The sequence below is a fragment of the Grus americana genome, chromosome 11 (assembly GCF_028858705.1).
Source record: "Grus americana isolate bGruAme1 chromosome 11, bGruAme1.mat, whole genome shotgun sequence".
Lineage (NCBI taxonomy): Eukaryota > Metazoa > Chordata > Aves > Gruiformes > Gruidae > Grus > Grus americana.
In genome coordinates, this window is record NC_072862.1 from 21,820,473 (window position 1) to 21,839,513 (window position 19,041).

The 19,041-nt window shown below is 37.9% G+C and overlaps 1 protein-coding gene across 1 annotated transcript in view; it reads left to right on the top strand.

Annotated features, from left to right (window-relative positions):
- Positions 1–19,041, top strand: part of SYN2 (synapsin II) — a 186,827-nt gene that overhangs the window by 130,251 nt on the left and 37,535 nt on the right. Inside the window, exons 6-8 of the mRNA XM_054838018.1 lie at positions 12,687–12,749; positions 15,142–15,284; positions 18,817–18,891. Of these exons, the coding sequence (XP_054693993.1) occupies positions 12,687–12,749; positions 15,142–15,284; positions 18,817–18,891 (281 nt within the window). The remainder of the gene's footprint in view (positions 1–12,686; positions 12,750–15,141; positions 15,285–18,816; positions 18,892–19,041) is intronic.

Genomic DNA, 19,041 nt, shown 5'->3' on the forward strand with positions numbered 1-19,041 from the left:
TTTTCAAGTTTGACTTAGGGCAGTAAGATTGGAAAGTGATGAAGGAATTAATTGAGAGCCATTGATTGGTTTCCAGCTGACATCGTACGGCTGCTGCTATAGATGATCTAAATAGACCCATTTGATTAGTGTTTCAGTAAAATTCAAATAACAAGTAAATATGCTGGGCAAACTGTCTTCTCTAGCATTGAGCATGCAGGTCTATCTACCTGATGGTTAACTAAGGCACTTTTTGCCTAAGATTGTCCAGAATAGCACATCAAACTACTGTGCTCTGCATGTCTTAAAGACCTTTATACCTAGTGCAATCCAACTAATTGTACAAACTAAAAATACGATGCTCATGACAAAATTTTAAAATCATTGTGTGAAAAGTTAAAAATTAACTCACAACTATCTTGTAGACATGGTTGAGAATTAAGCAATTATATTCAACTCAATATGTAGAAGCGTAAACGTGCTAAAACTAAATCTCATATGGTAAATGTACAAATGCCATAAAACACAGTTTAGTTACGATCTCACATAGTGTTGCCTGCAGCTACCCTGGAAATAATTTTTGAGTCATTCAAAGCCATCCATACATAGGTGGAATGTTTAAAGCACTTAGAGAAGCAAACGGCCGCAAGAGAGGTTCTTACTCAAGAACTGTGCTCCCCGTAGGTCTCTCCAGAGCCAGTCAGCATTGGAGGGGATAGGCCTGGAACATGCTGTACGCAACAAGACCTTCCAGCGGTAATGTGGATTTTAGTGAAACTCGTGGCTGGAAGGTTTCTCAACCCTAACGTGAAACAACTGGTCACAACAGCGGCAGGAAAAGCAGACTATGTACACCAGTCAGTCCTAGGGCACGTGGACTTCTTCAAAGCCAGGACTTGAAACTGGCCCTTCTGCTTCCCACGCAAGTCTAACTAATGAGCTGTTCTTTGGTAGGTGGATCTCGCCTTTCTTCATGTCAACATTGATACAATCTTACCATTAAAATGTAAAAGGCCAAGGATTTTTGAAACCTCAGCAGAACTCCTATTTTCCTCATTCTGAAACAGTAGGCAAAGACATATTTACATCATAGCATTTGAAAGGGAATTAATAAGTCTGGAAGTCTCTATACTCGGGAACATGCTCTCACAAATGCAAGAAAATGCATTTTTAGTCTGTTCATCAGAGGAGACAAATATTACCTGTAGCTTCCACTGCTAGCAGTACAGTGGTTGAGTACCTGTTGCCTCTGAACAGTATCACCAAGCATTAGGTCTTAGCTTGAAGCTGCATTGTCTTTTTTTATGTTGTATATTGTTAGTATTTTTCGTTGTATCAGGAAAATTTCTTTTAGAGAGTTTAAAAAAAACCCCTAAGCTCAAGCACCCATTCTGCAGTACAGTTAGATCTTGACCTTGTAAAATAGAATGATTATTCCCAAAAAAATAGAAATATTCCTTGAGTAACTTTTAAGCAAAATAATCTTGTGTCTTAAATAGTAGTAGAGAAATTGTAGCCAGCATTTTATACATATAAGCAGACTGAAGCAAAAGAAACACTTTGTCTTTTTACTATTTGTATAAATACAGGGCTTCTTTCACTACACTGCATGTTATGATGTCAATTTTCCTTTAGTGTGATGAGTAAGCCATGATATCATAGCAAATTATGTCATAATACTAGTCAAGCTAGTGCCCACTCCCTGGTTATACTCTGATACAGCTAACACTTGCTAATAAGAAACAGAAAAGTTCATTTATCAAGGGATATAGTCACTGATTCCTTCAATTCATTATTGACACAGTAGAAAAAACACTTGGCGCTCTCTCATTTCTGTCTAGCTAAGTAAGTCTAGCGTCGAACAACTAATTTCTGTTTTCTAATGAAATGCAAGAAAATAAAGAGGATTGGAGATAATCCACTGTATTTGTGGAAGCGTGCAATACAGCAACAAGGCAGGAAACCTGACCACAGTTAAATTGATGATCAGCTTCATCTCTTCTCAATGGGAATTCTAATTTGGCACGGGACTTCTAATTCTGGAGGGGCTTTTTGTCCTGTGGGTTGTCACGATCCTGGTTAATTTTTATTATGAAGCATTAGCATCTATCAGCAGCATTCTGGTCATTAATTACCATCATTGTTCCTTTCTCCTCTAACAGCCCCCAGAGAGCCGTATTAAAAACACTAGGTCTCCTTCTCTTGGATGCTGTGCATGCAGAGTCCCATGGAGTGAACTGCTGCTTCCCCTGAACTCCAGAGCAAACTCTCACTGACTTTGATATTTTTGTCTCTTCCCCGGGAGGTCCTAGGGGCAAAAGGTGATGGGTGAGGTGCATCGCCCCCCGAGCTGACATGGGGAGAGGCAGCACTGCCAGATCACCTCCGTTCCATGCTTCTTTCTGCCCTTCCTCACTGTACCTGCTCTCTCCTCCCACCTGCCAGCCCTTTGCAGCATCACGTGAATCTTATTTTGGAATGATAGCAGGCAGGATTCTCCCCAGTTAACAGTTTACCTGTCACCTTCTTGATGCTTCGCTGGAGTTCTTTTCTCCCTGGTTCTCATTTGACATTGCATTTATTTTTCCTTAAAACTACTTTCAGTTTAACTGATACAGTCACAGTACACATCCTGTAGAACAACTGTAGAATCATGTAGAAAATTCAAAATTAGAATAGTAGTTCACAAAATAGATGAGCTTTCACGGATTTTCAGTTCCAGTGTCTCCATGTGTACTATAGTCTGCTTCAAAAGGGAGGGTATTTATAGCTGTCGCTTCCTAAATACTACAGTAAAAAAACCCCATACAGTTTATAGTCACAGCAATTTGGGTAATTTTGTTATAAGGTGGCAAAATATTACTTGGGTTTAGAGGCAGCAGTTAGCTAAATAGTTGGTAGAATGATTGGAATGGAATGAAAGACTGCCATGCCAGAATCAAAATATAGTTTGTCTCTGCAAAGATTTTGCCTTCTCCAGAATTTCTACGAGCGGGCTGTGGGAACTGCTCTTTTTGATTTGCTGCCATTATACTTAATGTTTTTCTTTTTAATGACAATTGCTGTTTTCATGCTGTACAGGTATTGAAAACCAAAGGGTTTTCTACCATCAAATTGCTTCTATGTTGATTTAGATAACTCTTCTTTTTTCCTTGAAAAACAGTTGTGGGGACAAAGGTATTTTACATGGAGTTCCTGGTTCAGATGTACTTGATAGTGTCACTTTATACACTAAGATCCTGTCAAAACTTGTATTGATTTCAGTGAGTACCAAGAGAACTGGGTTTTTTAGGGTCCAGTCTTAGGAGGTGGTGTTAATGGCAGGTAAAGGAAGGGTGTACAAGGGGTGCTCAGAGAACCCGACTTTGCAGCAACTCCCGTTAATTTCAGAGGGAATTGAGGTGGCCCAGCCTTTCCCTGGGACCGATCTACCGCACTTCATTTATACGCTATTTTAACCCTCTGTTTTGAATAAAGAAATCACAGTTAAGGTACATTTGCCTCTCTTTGCTTACCTGGCACACTGATCAAATGAAAGCGCTCCTCTTTTTATCCACCTGAGCTTTTAGATTTCTTTAATTCCCATATTTCTAAAAAGGTAATACAAAGCATATCAGATTCTCCCTTGGCTTGCCACTTGTGTAAAGGCAGCATAAAATGTTACTCCATACAGACAGAATTTTACACCTAGGTTTTTCTGTCAAGGTACAAGGCAGTGGAAAATCTGAATTGTGTTTCTCAAGACCAAGAGCTGTTTAAGCATGATGTTTCTGCTTTTCTTAATTAAGAGAGGAATATGATGAGCTACCCCTGCTGGTGACAGAGAGCTGCTGCGTGCTGAGCCCTGGCTTTATCTTGAGATTATGTTTCCTTAAAACCAAGTAGACCAGAGAAAGTACATCTTCTGCTTGTTTATTGATTTAGGACTCTTCCTGCCTGTTTCTGGGAAAGAAAAAATTAATAAAAGGCCACCTTCATTATTTTACTTTTAATTTCCTTTCTCCAAAGTAAGCAGAGCAAAATTAGATTTAGTCTGATGCATACTCCACAAATAAATTACATGGAACTAGAGTGGTTAAATGAACTTTGCCTGGGGATTATTGGAAAGATAAATATTTAAACACTGAACTTGAGGTAAGTCATGTTTATGCAACATCTTTTTTTTTTTTTGTCGCTACATTTTTTTCCCTCTCCTCTTTTTTTTCCTATTGTGGCTTTTCTAGTCAGCTCAACCAGGAGGACATTAAAGCCACGGTGAATACCACCTTCAAAAAACTGTGTTCTCTGTATTGTTGCCAGCAGAGGGCTTTTTTTTTTTTTGCCTTTTTTTTTAGCAGATGATCTTTACCTAGTTTTATTTTTATATACAGCTTTTATTATGTTTTACATTGTATCTTAGAAGAATTCAAAGTAAATTTACAAGAAATCAAATTATATCTCTTGGAAATAAAATAGCTTATATTACGTAACTCTGACCATTGTTCAAAAATACTTAAATTGCAGAACAACTTGCAAACCTTTGAGCACGTTAATGTATGAAGCTTCCATTTTAAGGATTTATCTTAAATTAATAGACTTACAGTGAAGAAATCACAGGATGACACTCTAGTAAACCAGACTCTCAATCTCCAGAAAATTTCTGAACTGGGAAAGGCTAGGTATTATTTCCATTACCTATGGAAAAATACCAACAATAATACTGATGAAGACTGTGACTATATATAACTGGTTAACTAAATAACCTTCACTTCAGATTGTAGAAGATGATCATGGTGCCTGTCGGAATCGCGTAAGTAAATCAAACTAGAATACTTCTTTCTATAGTAAAAAGCATGATAAGCAGATTTATGAACTCTGTAGGTGGCTAGTTATTAAAAATTAATACAATAAAATTATACTTATCTTTGTAAACTCATAGTACGAAGAATCTTCAATTTTAAAACACTGATGCAGATGAATTGTTAACAAGCAATGATAATAATTGCCCTTGCTATGGTGATGTCAGTAAGAGAATCATGAAAGTAACTGGCTTTTTAGATTTTCATGCTCATCTAATTAGAAGTGTTTCTAATTGTAGGTCAGCTTTATTCTTATCAGAGAACTTGCATGCATGAAATTTATACTCTCTAGAGTATGTTGGTTAGAAATTAACTGAAATATCTATAATTGTCAGAATTTAGCAAACAGCATTTCATTTTTGAACTTGAACCTAGTTAACAGTAGATGGGCTTCATAGCTAGACAAAATAAAAAATGAATATTTTTAGTGACTAGTCACTACTGGTTTTATATAGAGATCTCTGGGCAGTGTTACCATCTATAAAAATGTCCTACGGTGCCAAAACCCAACAGGTATGAGGGGGGGTGGGGTGCGTGTTAGTCATTGAACCTAACAGAACCGGGTGTATACGGGTTGAAATCACCGGCTGTGATTTCAAAGTTTATGTTTAGTCAGACAATTCCTTCAAAAAATACTGTGGTAAAACTATGTCACACCTTGCAACTAACTTAGACTCCATTCAGGGAAAAAAAAAAATCAAAATTAAATAAAGTTTCTGACCAAGAGCCTTAGGTTTGGCTGGAGTTAAGCAAAGAATGAACTGGCCGGGCAGAAGTATGTTTGTAAGAAGGGGATGTCAAATCTCTGATCGCTACACAAATCCTAAAGAGTGAACCTACATTCACCAGACTAATGGCGCTGCCAGCTGCCTCTAGTTACAATGTGTGTTTTGTTTCTTTGTAAAACCCAAGTTAAGTTTATTTTGTCAGGTTCACTGGAAGGACATGAGTCTTGTTGATATGTTCAAGTAACAGGATTTTTTTTTTTTTCCCCTGCTGCTGCTGCTCCAGGGGAACTGCACGCACAGTACACAATTTTCAGTTCAAAGGAAATCACAGTGATGAATTCGGGAAGGAGAGAAATAGTCGGTACTTCTTAGTGAGACGTACTATGGCAGACTACTGATTCTACTTTTTATTTTTCATTAAAGTGTATTGAAAATGCAAGTAGTAGTATAGTGTAAAAATAGTGCGGTTCTTCATGAGTAGATAAGTATTCATGAGCTGTATGGTTTTGGTAATTAGCTGCTCAGAGGTCAGACCTGTAGCATCTTTTTAATACCTTCCTGTCCACAGAGCAGTTTTTGCATTGTTCATTGGTTTGGGTTGTTTGTTGGTTTGGGGTTGTTTTGGTTTTTTTTAAATCTTTGAATTTCATGCCCAACTGGTTCTTGGTTCTTCTCCACATACTACATGGCAGTTCCAAAGTGGTGATTTCAACACCACCACCCGCTGTTTTGAATGATGCTAGTGAAGCCTTCTACAAACACTCTACGTTTGGATAACAAACGAAGTCTGCCAGAAGAATATGGATTCCTTCCTTTCCTCAACAAGAAAAAAATGCTCTACCAGCTTTCAAGAGAGGAGGGAGGGGGAAGCAGTATGTTTTATCCTTAACTAGTTTTTCTTAATTTTTGGCTGGCAGGGTATGCTTAGTTTTGAAACTGAAACGTGTTCTGAACGCAGCCACTTTAGCTATTTACTACTGTGCATCACCAGGTCAGGTCAGGAGCTTTTTATGTTCATGAAGTCATCTGGAACCCATGTTTTTAAGGGTTATCTGAGGCATCAACAGCAATTCTCACAGTACTTGCTCTTTTTGAGTGCCTATATCATTTGATCAGCATATTTTTTAACTGTTTTAATTTGGCAACTTTTCCTTATCTTCTAGCAAAAGCAAAGACCAGTAATTGCAGTGTTTTCTGAAATCTATTGAATTTTCTGCATTTCCCTGTTCGTTCAATGTAAATATTAATACGTGGGATCAGAACAGAAGATAGGCCAGCCATAAATCTTTTATGAAAACAACATATGCAACAGATTGAAAATATCTTGACATTTCAGAAGTGCAGTACAGTATTATTTTGCAGATTTCAGGCATTTAAAATTGGTTCTACCAGTAAGTAATGAATCTTCCAACCTAGTTTGTGTTTGAATCCAATTTCCAAATCATCCTAGTGACGTGGAAAAGGAATGTTTGATGTAAGAATTTACATCAACAGAAGTGTAAAAATTCAAAGCATTTCAAGCCTTAATGAGGATCATTTGATAACTTACTGCTCCCAACACCAGCAGTTTCAAAAAGCTTTGCGGTCTCACGCTAGCTAACACAACAGATGTTGTGACCTAAGTCTGAGACTTAATGACATGAGAGACATGCTTCTGTGATATATTTCAAAATTATTTCCTTTGAATGCACACTTGCCTTAATTAGCATTTATTCAGCAAATTCAGAATATTGGGTCAAATTTCTCCCCAGATTTAGTAATTCCATCAGTATAACTGCCATTTAAGATGTTTTTTTGTCTATTTGTAAATCTAAATAGTTTAATTGCAACTGTAATTACTTTGCTAGTTGCCTGTCAGTAGTATGGGAAACAAAAAGAGCAAATGGAAAACTGCAGACATAATGTGTGTCATGAGTTCCTACTGCTCTGTCTTTGCTCCTGTCGAACTGATACGAACAGATCCGGTGAAAAATGAGTGGAGAATCCGCGACTGTGAGAGATGTTGAGGGGTCGCTGTCTGTATTCCTATCGGTAATGTAAAAGAGTTAAAGAATATTGCAGTTGCTGTAAGTGGTTTGAAAGTACTTACTTTGTACTTTGGCCTTCAGTTTACTTGCGGAGATCGTGGAGTCTCCGGTCTACCAGTGAAGCTCAGGTTTGAGCCAGCTTGCCAGCTGCTGGATTCCCGTTGCAAGTATATGGCTGAAAAAGCAAATCCACTCATTTTAGAAACATTGTTCCTCTGAGGACTAGACCAATTAACTTCAAATATGTTCATCTAAAAAACCATATTAGGCCTGTTACAGAATCAGTTTTAGTGACATTCACACAAGACCATGAAAAGAAACGTTTTCAACTGGATTGCCTTGAAAATAGCAAAATAAATGGTAGTTATGTAAAAAAAAAAAGTGATAGTAAAGAGTTAAGTGGCATGCAAATCAGCTCTTGAATGAAAAATACTAACATACAGTTATTCGAAGGTAGACATGTTATTAAAAACGTGACGATTTTTCAGACAGGATATTACAGTCACATTCTAACCCCATATATACTGTTGTATTTCCATTACAGATTTAATCACTCCTAATATTTAATCCCTCATTCTCCTCTGTCCTTGAACCCTTCCGCAGTGCAGTTAACCAAGACAGAGTTAGACTTCTAACACTTAGACAAGCGCCCAGTCTGCCAAGATTTTAAAGTATTACTGCTCTACTTATTAAGACTCACGTCAAACGTGAACGAACTCCCAGTTTGAAGGTGCCCTGTGGTAACAGCCATTAGATTTGTCTGGTCATTGAGTATGTAGATTTAATTTGTGCTATTAGTATATGTCAGAAACCATTAAAACATGTCATTTCAGTAAAGCAGCTTCCATGCTAAATATTTCTCAGTTTGAAACCTAGGAATCTACTGTTATCCAGATTTTAAAAGGACTCTGCTTCAAAAGATTTTTTTACTACTGCCTTTTGTCTGCAAAACATAATCTGCTTTTTGCTCTCCTAGGGAACATGTCTTCAAGTTCACAGATCAAAGCAGTACCTACTACTAGTAGTACCTAGTCCTAGTCACGGAAGTGAGTTGTGCAGCTTACTCTAAATTAAGATTCTGTTGAACTGAGACTTCACATTTATTTAAAATAACAGTGTAAGAAGTTAAACCCACAGAGATGTAAGTGTATAGACCGAATCCACCTTTATCATTTTTAGGAGCTGATAAAACGCTGGAATACTCAGTGACGTTATTTTGATTAATGATATCGTATTAGCAAATACCAGAAATGGATCTCAACTATTTTGTCTATGGTTCCTACAAAGAGCCATGACAGTTTTTCCAGTTGCTACTGGTATTTATTACCAATCCAATCACATTCATATACAACTGTGGAAAATTGTATTGCGTGCTTCACCTATATTCTGTTTTCTCTCTAATTAATAATTAGAGTTTATTGCATTGTTATTTAAGTTATAATAGAAGCCCTGTTTATCCTAATTATTTTTTTTAAATACTCAGATGTATTTCATGTATATTGTATGTATGTGCAAGGGTTCATGTGTTGTAGTCCATTTCCATCTCTCATACACATGAACTTGCCAAATGTCTTAATATAATTTCTGTTGTCGATCTTTTCTGATTTTTTTCCCCTCAGTTTTTATTCATCACAGTAGAATTTATACTTTTTAAGAAAACCTTTGAAATATAAGCACTGTTTTTGTAAAATGGCCTTTCCCCCAGCAACAACACATTTCAAAGAAAACACGTCATGAGTCCTGTTAGTATCAGCTCTATTTTAAGTGGATCCATTGATACATGCTAGATCTTCTTCCAAGGTATCTCTCTACTAAGTTACTCTAATGTAAATTAAAAGGAAACCCATGGAGCCGGTAAGTTTTCGGTGGTACTGTCACAGTTGTAGGGTACATAACGTTTACTCAAATGTATGAAAAGTCTTGAGACCACCGGTTGTGTTAAGGCAGGAATTAACATAAAAGAGCAGACTGGGAAGAGGCGGGGGAGGCCTCAAATCGTTTTCTATAATTTCAGTAAGAAGTTTCAGGTTTTGTTATTGCTTGACAGAGCGATACCACGCACAGCTGAAAACTGGTCAGTGGCAGGGAAGTGACTGCGTGATGGCACGTGTCCAGTCCCCATGTACGAAGGGACGGCCGCGGTCATTACAGCAAGAGCAGGAACAGAGGAAATGCTGTTCAAAACCCGAAATAACAACAACTTCCTCAGCCCTGGATCCATGGGCCTGTCACAGGGACAGATGGGAAGAGAAGTGCTGGCATCACGTACTATTTGTCTGCCTTCTGGGCTACCTGCTTTTTCCTGCCTGATGTTTGAAATGCAGCATTCAGGCCTTTGCCCCTGCAACCACGTCGTCTTCTCTGTGCTGGGATGTGGCACACCACAGGAAACCTTGATAGCGCACTCCAGGGCAACAGGAACTCCACTGCCTTAAATGATGTTAGTCCGTTTTTCTGAGGGAGAAAGCAGAGTTTCTTTTTGGGGTTTTTTTGTTGTTGGTGGTGGTGGTTTGGGTTGGGTTTTTAGGGGTTTTTTTTGCTTGAGTTAGTTTTTGTTCCTGTGGCCCACAGAGGATTCCACAGCTTTGGAATCACGGGAAGATACGTGGAGTGCCATTTGTATTGCTGTAGTTACAGGCCTGTCAGCGTTTCCATTACCAACCCCAGTTCCGCAGTTTATAGTTCAATCATAAAAATGTGGTGCTGCCCTTATGAATCTTGAGTCAGGCAATGATTTGTTCCCCCTCCTCCTCCCAAAAATGTGAAAAAAACCAAGTGACTAGTTTTAAAATATGAAGGCAATAAATAAGTGACTAGATGTTGACTACACAGGACTTTACATTCCTACAGTTTAGCAAGAACTTTATTTTTGAATTGCAGTATAGGTGACCTTTACTGTATGTAGAATGCTTTTGCAAATGCTTTTGGCTATTTTGAAACTAATCAAATTTTTTCATGCTTACATGCCTTAACTTAGATTGATTAGATTGAAACAGATCTGTAAAAAGCAATTACATATATTTTAGATTTAAAGACCAACTCTTGAAATGGTTCCTAAACAAGAGTTAAATAAAAGACTCTTAAAGTTTTCATAGTTATTGATTCCTACAGTGTTAGTACCCAGAATTTCCAAAAACAATACGAGTTACCTTTACCCAGGCACTGAAATGTGGCAGCTACAGTTACACATGGGATATAAAACACTACGAGATGGTTTTCAGAATGCTCTGCTCGCCTACGGTGGTAACCTTTGATTTCAAATCTGGAGGATGCCCTGGCAGAAGATACGTATATGACATCTTTACTAATGGAATAATTTCACTAGGATTGCAGTCGGTTTTTCATAACTGCAAGTCTTTACGTGAAATCTGGTTTTCTCCTGAAAAAACATACTAGCCCTAGCTTTGGGTTTGATGCAGAAATCAGTGACAAACCTCCACGGCCTGTGCTGTGTAGCTGACAACTGTGGGAGCCTCTGGTTTCATCAGGCTTTGAAAACTCGGCTATGTTAAAAGAGTAGGTCCAAAGATTCCTCCTTTTTCTTCTAATCAGGCAGAGCAGAAACTGAGATTCTGTCGAAAACGAAGCAACTTGCTTTTCTTTGCTTAGATGTCCTTTATATGTTTTAAAAAAAGAAGTCAGAACAAAACAATATTGCATTGGTATGCATTTTAGAAAAGCCAGAGAAAGTCCATTAAAAAAAAAGGAAAGAGATTCATGTATTGTACTGGAAATCTGATGGTAAGTAATAACGTGCCTTGCAGTGAATGCCCACTTGTTCTCGTGCAGATTTGCCTTTCAGTTAAAGTATTTTTAAAGCAGGCATCCTTAAATCATATTGAAAATAAGTGTTTAAAATATACGAAAAGCATGTGTGAGTTTTAATTAGCTTTATAACCCTACAAATAGGTTTGGATATTACCAAAAGCCAAGTGACCTTCCTATTCTTTCTCTCTTGATCTTACGGTCAATATTTACAATCCCATGACATCTTCCATGTAAATATCTGTTTGTGCTTGTGTGTTCCTGTGCAATGTTGTGCAAAGCACAGTGAGATAAGTGTGAACTCCATTTAACCTCTTGGCAATGCTTTGTAAGTATTTGGAAAATAAATTTCTCATAAAATCTCTAATAATTCTTAGTTTATTTTTGTAAAGCATCAGCTTTGCCCTTGATTGTATTTACTGTGTTAAAATTTGGTACTAAATGCAGGTTTCAGACCCCATAACACTTACTGTCCCGCTGCTGCCCGGTTTAATTACATGTGGAGGGTGTTCAGGTTTTTATTTCTAATTATAATCCTGTTCTACTCAGTATTTGTATTTATGCTTGGTTGATAGAGGTTCGATATATGTACATTGTAGGTGGAAGAAAAAGACAAAGAAGTGACAGCGGTACCCATGACTGGGAGATGTAAAACTTCTTCAAATGAACGATGGAAAAAAATTGGTTATTCACAGAACTTTCTGAGACACGGAACCATTATCATCTGATTGAATAAAACATATTCATATGCCTTTGCAAATTTGATTTCCTAATCAGTGGCTGAATTATTATTTTCTATGCAGAAGCTGTAGCCTTCCCTAGAGAACTTGGGTATTGTGTAACAGAAGCTAGGATCTGCCTTTAAAGAAAGGGTTTTTGGTGAATTAGAAATCATTGCTTTCATAAGTGGTCCCAAAAAGAATTTACAGCCTTGCTAAATAAAGGAAATCAAGGGGAAAAGGAAAAAGGTGATTAATTCGACATCATTAATGATTATAACCTTGGAGAGTTCAGTTTATGGGTCAGAAAACACAGTAGCAAAACATAAAATAGGAAATGACCAAAATTCATTTTAAAAAGTGAAGTCAAAAGAAAGGCATACAAAAAAGTTAAGATAAAAGTACACCAATTGTACGTATGGGGAGTACCATAGCACTGAGAAAACAGATGCAGTCGTTCACCAGAACACACAGTCTTACACAGACGAATGCCACGTTCGAAGACGCCCATGGCAAGAACAGCTTTGGCTGCATTATGGTCATCTTCAGATAATTTCCATAAATGATGTAGCTTAATCATTTGATTCATGGTTACTCTCTCTAATATGTCTTTTTTGTTTTCCCCTGTAGCTAACAATGCCAACATTTCCTGTCGTTGTGAAGATTGGACATGCTCATTCAGGCATGGGAAAGGTGCAGATGCTACTTATTGCATGTTAGGAGGCTGGGTGTTTGTCTAAAATAATACGCATGTTCTTTTGTTTCCTGGGTATTTTAACTTTTCGTTGTCCAAATTCTGTCTGCAAATCTCTGCTTGTGCATTATTCAAGAAAGCACCTCTCTTTAGGAGAATACTAAAACGCATAATATTTTTTCACATCGATGCCTTCCCAGTTCATGCGTTGTCCCGTATAGGACATTCTTTGAAACATGCCGAGATGCTTTCCTGAAGCAGAACCTTATTTATTAATTTAGTTGACTGCAGTGAAACTATTTAAGAGTCAAGGTCTGTTTGCATGGTCCATCTTTTTGGACCTGGGAATATAGGAAGGTTTTGCCTTGGTTCTTTATTAGTTTCAGCTTGATACGGAACTTCTCTTCATTTCCTGTCTTAATGTATTCTCTGTGACTGTTTCGTACCTCTATATAACTGCTGCTTTCTTTCTCCAAAGTAATTGCATTTCAGTGGTGAGTACAGTTGTTTTGCTATCACTTATCTCACAATGACGGTTCAATGGGATGTGATTTAAATCCCGCTTTCGTTGATATCAGTGAAAATTTCTAGCCATTACAGATTAACCACTTTCTCACTGAAAACACTTCAGTGCTTTGTGTTTTAGATTTTAAAACAAATCATCGGAGAATAGTTACATTTATCATCTTGAACCTCCAAAAGCTCCATGAACATAATATTTGCAATAATATAGCAATAGAACTACAAAACTGATTTAATTGTATTTTATTCAGTAATTATGCAAGTTGTACTGTATGTTACGTTCTTTTGCCTGTTACCGTTTTGCTTTATTTTGTACTTAGTAAGTCAGTGGAGATCCAGCAGCCAATTTAATTGAGAGCAGAATTAACCACCAACTGCCTAAACTGCAGTTTCTGTGGATTTCATATGTGAAGTATTAGAATGTTTATACTGTACTTTCTAGATCACCTCTCATTCATAGAAAAGGGAAATAATGCACAGAAATGTTCAGCATATCAAATGCCTAGAAATAAATCTAGAATTTTTTTAGCTATAAAATATTTTAAATCCTTAAAGATTAAATGCCAGTCTTTTGTAGTGCAATGCCTACTGTCAGAGTCCAAGCAAAGCTTCTCCTCGTACCCTGGTCCTCCCTAAAGGCCTTGCTAGGAGTACTGTTCCCAGTGCTCGTAATTAGACTCACATATGCTATTAAGTGTTCAGAAACTAAGTTGAAACCAGCATTGTGTCTGGTTTTGCAGCTCTCAAATGGCAAATTACTCCCTGTTGTTCTCCATCTGAGAGCTGAGAGCAAATACTCAGGCCTTATGACTTCTTTTCGCCCCCCAGACCCCAGTTAACGTGCAGGTCCCATCTCACAGCTGTGGCACTCTGGCCCACAGGTTCCCTTCTAAGTACCAGGGCACAGTGGAAGCAAACAAGATGCTGGGCTTGCAAAGAGTTGCAGACTGTCCTAATATAAGATAACGTGAGAAATACTAATCCCTGCCTCCTTTCCTCACCTTTCTGAAATGCACTTTGGGTCAGTGTGTTCTTGCAGTTCCGCTTTCCCTCTCCCATTTTCTACCAGCCCTGACTAAGACTTCTCTTCCGAGTCACTTTTTCTCCCCGCTTCAGCCAGCTTCCTTGAAATCAACTGTAGAGATGTGCTCTTCCTGTCCAAAAGTAATGTCCCTGTCCTCCACCTGCCCTCTGAAGTCTCCTTCTCCCTCTCCCCCTAAATCAATATTCTCCACTTCTCCACCTCCTTCTTATTTCAAGATGTTAAAGTTGATGGGTTTAGTACCAGTCTTAGGAAATCCCCCTCCTAGAAAGCCTGACTCCTTGCAGAGAAGTGGGAAAAATGAGGGAAACTGGTTCTGCTGTCTTGAGCCAACCCTCTGTGCTCCATGTGCTCCACTCATCGGATGTCGTGACCCTTCATCTCTTCCCTCCCGGGAGATAGGTGATGTGATAGTACATGGTGGGCTCCGTATACCTTCAGCTACATGAGCAATTTACCGAATCAACAAGAATTCTGTAGAAATTAGTGTTGCATATTACCACACCGTGAAATAGTCTACAACCTGCAGATCTAAAATTAACAATTGTCAACTGAAAAGCAAAATAAAATTCCACTGTCTGCAAATTGCTTCCTACAAATGAACAGGTAATATAGGTAATATTTTGCCTAGAAAATGGATACTTTAATGGAGGAGTGTTACAGAATCTAGGAATCAGATAAAAGAACCAATGCTTTTTTGTAATAAACTGACGCTGTCAAAACCCATGCTTCTCATGAATGCCATTTGCAACTGAATTCTACATTTTGTTCCTAATTGCTCTTTTCTCTTTTGTATATGCTGTTTACTTGTGGTATGATGACTACAGATCAAGGTAGACAACCACTACGATTTTCAGGACATAGCCAGCGTGGTAGCGCTTACTCAGACCTACGCCACTACTGAACCCTTCATAGACTCCAAATATGACATCAGGATCCAAAAGATAGGCAGTAACTACAAAGCATACATGTGAGCCAAAAACTTATATTCTTTCATCCTTTTGTTGCAAAATTGATAAGCACCGATAAGATTAAGACTGCTGGATGAGTCTCTGAGCTGATGTGGTGACTCCGTGCTTCATTGTCATACTCTCTGGAAAGACAGTGGTTTAGACTTTCTAGACTTTTTTTTTTAAGTTGATTGTGCCTGGGAGGAGGAGAATAAGAGTGGTTTTCCTGCTAAGCTTTGTTTATTTTTTCATTTAAAGAAAAGAGCAGTTGGAAGGGGATTTCTTTTTATAGAGGACTTGTTAAATCAGATTCCTTTGTATCTTTTCACCAACTTAGGGTCAGATTTTCTTCTCCCTCTAAGGATAGTTAGATGCATAGGATAGTACTTTTCTCTCTTGTCGGTGCTTTGACAGGCAGATTTCTTGTGTTGTGCTACCCATCTCTCCCTCCTCTGTTGTTTATAATAAACGGAGTTGATTTGTCTCTATCTTAGAGCTCCCAAGTGACAAAAGTCTTAGCAATAAGGCCCAACTCTTAATGGTTATGACACACCGCCAGACACCAGCAGTCAGGCTCAATATTAGTAACTTGATGGTTCGTTCCCTGTGGTAGAAATTGGAGCACTGCATTTCATAGGAGAGAGCCCTACAGCTTTTTCTTTGACTTGAAATTTAAATGCTGCTCAGTCTCTGGAATAATTTTGGAAGAGTCAGCCATGGTAAATTTATCATTTTCAAACATAAATGTTTCTTCTTCACAGAAGGAGCAGTTGGCCTAAGGGACAGCAAAAATAAGTTAAAATGACAGCCTGTTCCTCCTACCTTTTATTTATTTTTAAGTTTCTACTCAGAAACTATGGGTTCATCCAAATGCTAAAAGCCTAGCAATCATTTTTTTCCCTAGATTCTTTCATACAGTTAAATCACACCAAAAAATGAAATACCGATCCATTGTTACCGATCCATCATGAAAAGGAGAAGATTTACCAAATGTCTGAAAAATTCTTCATATGCATGCATATACATTATGTCAGTAGAATATTGTTTTACAGCTGGTTCTCATTTGGTTCTATGACACAGGAACAGAGTACTTAGAGAGCCACCACAAAAAATACCAGCTGAACATTTGTTTTTGTAGTTTAAAGAGAGTTATTAAGAGCTTCAGTTTTATAATTCTGTGGGAAATTGTGGTATAAGTGGATCCATGACTCACAAAACACTGGTGCTTATCATCTGTCAGTAGAGATTATAGCCAAAATGCAACGTTGGATCCCTCTAAATACCACAGCTCCTCAAAATGCTTTGTGACACATACTTAACTGCACTTGGTACCATTACAGAATTCATCTGACTTCAAGGAAATGGAGTTAAAAGGGTCACACACAATGAAGAAAAACAGAAATACGAAAACACTAAATTTAAATCTCCTCTCCAAAAGCAATACTTTGAATCCATAACTTAATGTACTTTGATCAAAAGGTCAATAAAACAAAAGTAGAGCGCATCAACCAAAAAAAGACAGTGCCATAGAATCAAACCACTAAGCAGGCTGCCTGCACAAGAATTGTAGGGAGACATTTCTACATATTTTTCTGATTACAAGTCCCTGTCCAGACAATTTGGATTGCGTACTTTAAATGGTACTAAATAAAGCAGAAACGTGTTTGAAAAGGGGAAGCTCAAGTTACTGTGAATTGTTTATACTAATTATAATTCCTTTTTCCCCTCTTTTAAAACAATTCTTCCTTCTTTGCAAAGACCAAATCAAGTGAAAACACGTTAAGCCTAAGTGCAAAGCACCGAAAAGTGTTAGGAGTTGTTTTCTATATTATTCAGTATTTCGTAAGAGAGGAGGAAATAACGACGTGAAAGACCCTTAGCAATTATCAGAACATAAGTCAAGAAGGGTGGGAAGCCTAACTATTTCAGTCAAGGCAATCATACATGAAATACAGAAATCATACCTAAGGTTTTGAAGTGCCAGGTGGTCTGGTCAGGTACTTTCGTATCACTTAAGGGTGGCCTGATGGAACAGCCCTGTTGTTTTGGAGTTGTGTGTCACAGACCTAGCATCGACGGCTCCAGCCCGCTGGCTACTGAGATTACAGCAGTTAGGTCTGTGCCCGGAGCATTCCTCTCAGTCCTCATCTGGTCCCTACAGCATCATTACAGCCAGCCCAGCATCCAGTCGTGAGACTGCTTCAGGTTCGGCTGGGGACCTTTCACCTTGGGGAGTGAAAGTGTGGCTTGAAGCAAACCATCTTTCCTCCTCTAGTCAGTAGTGCTGAGATTACATCAGTGCAGCTGAGGATCTCAAACTAAATACTTGCTAAAAGTCTTCAGGACATTTCTGATTTGGTCACATCTTGCTTCCTAAAAGACACCTGAAATAGTACGTGCTAGCGAATGCCTTTGAGAAGTCTGCAATAGAGTTTGTTATTTGTGAGAAGTATTAGCTCTCTGATGCAGAATATGTGCGTAGAGTGGTAACGAACTTAAAATTTTTAATTTGTAAGTACAGACATATAAATAAATATCACTTGAAAAATGAAGTAGAAATCACAAAATAGCCTTATTACTGGGCAAAGTTACCTTACACACAGCCCTCACCATGCACCCTCCCCTCTCACTAGTTTCTCCCACATCACAAAGAATATGGCACCTTACAAGAACTTTATGCTCTAAAATTCAGCTAGCTTCATGAGGCTCCCATAGAAAAGTCAACATTCCCTCACAATTGCTACTGACCCTCGTAATTAGGTTAATAGAAAAATGGAGAAAAAACTATAGCTGCTGCCTAATATACTTTTAATACATTACAGATGTTCCTATTATTTTACTAACTGGAAACACTTCATAATTTGTATCCTTAGCCTATTCCCAATTTAGGTTTCAGAAAACAGTAATCTTCTCAGTCCTGAGGTCTGAGGAAAAAAAAAACTTTGTATGATTTTATTTTCTTAGAGATTAAATAAAAGATGGTATACTCAAGCCTTGACATAAACTGTTTAGATGATATTAATAAACTAGCAAAGAGTGAAAACTGGAGGATAGTCCAAAAGCCAGCTCTAAAACAGATCTGAGATCACTTTGGAGATGTTAAAAAGACAGATATCTTGATTTTCAAGTATTGGGACCTAACTCTGTAGTGGTATGGATTTGAAACGAGAAGCTGAAGCTTCAGTTTCTTGGCATGTGCACTAATAGTATGTTAGAAGCTATTCAATCCATTTGTAACTGATAAAAGCTTATTGCTACCACTTTCACTTAATTGTAGTAGGGTTTTTTTTAAAAAAGGTCTTAAATGAATAAATGGGGAACACAGATTTCACAGCATTGTCATACTTCATAAGACACCTACAGTGAAATGCGTGTTACTGACAATTGCGATGCCTGTTGGAATTCTTTGCGGTGTAGATGTTCTGTTATAACCTGCCAGATATGAAAAAGGTGTAACTACGGCTATAGTATTCATGTGAAAATCAGAGTAATTTAAGAGAGAGTGAAAATATAAAACCACTGGCTGTCTTTGTAATATCTTCCCCCTTTCAGGAGAACTTCCATATCTGGAAACTGGAAGACAAACACGGGCTCTGCAATGTTGGAACAAATTGCTATGTCAGATAAGTAAGTCAAGTCTCATGTAAAAGGTAATTAAAGACAAAAATAATGGAATTTTATTTTCAATGAATTTTTTAAAAATCACATTGTTGATGTGCAATCCACAGTAAACGCATGTCTCCCACTCCTTTTGGAAAAAAACCTTTGAATTAGATG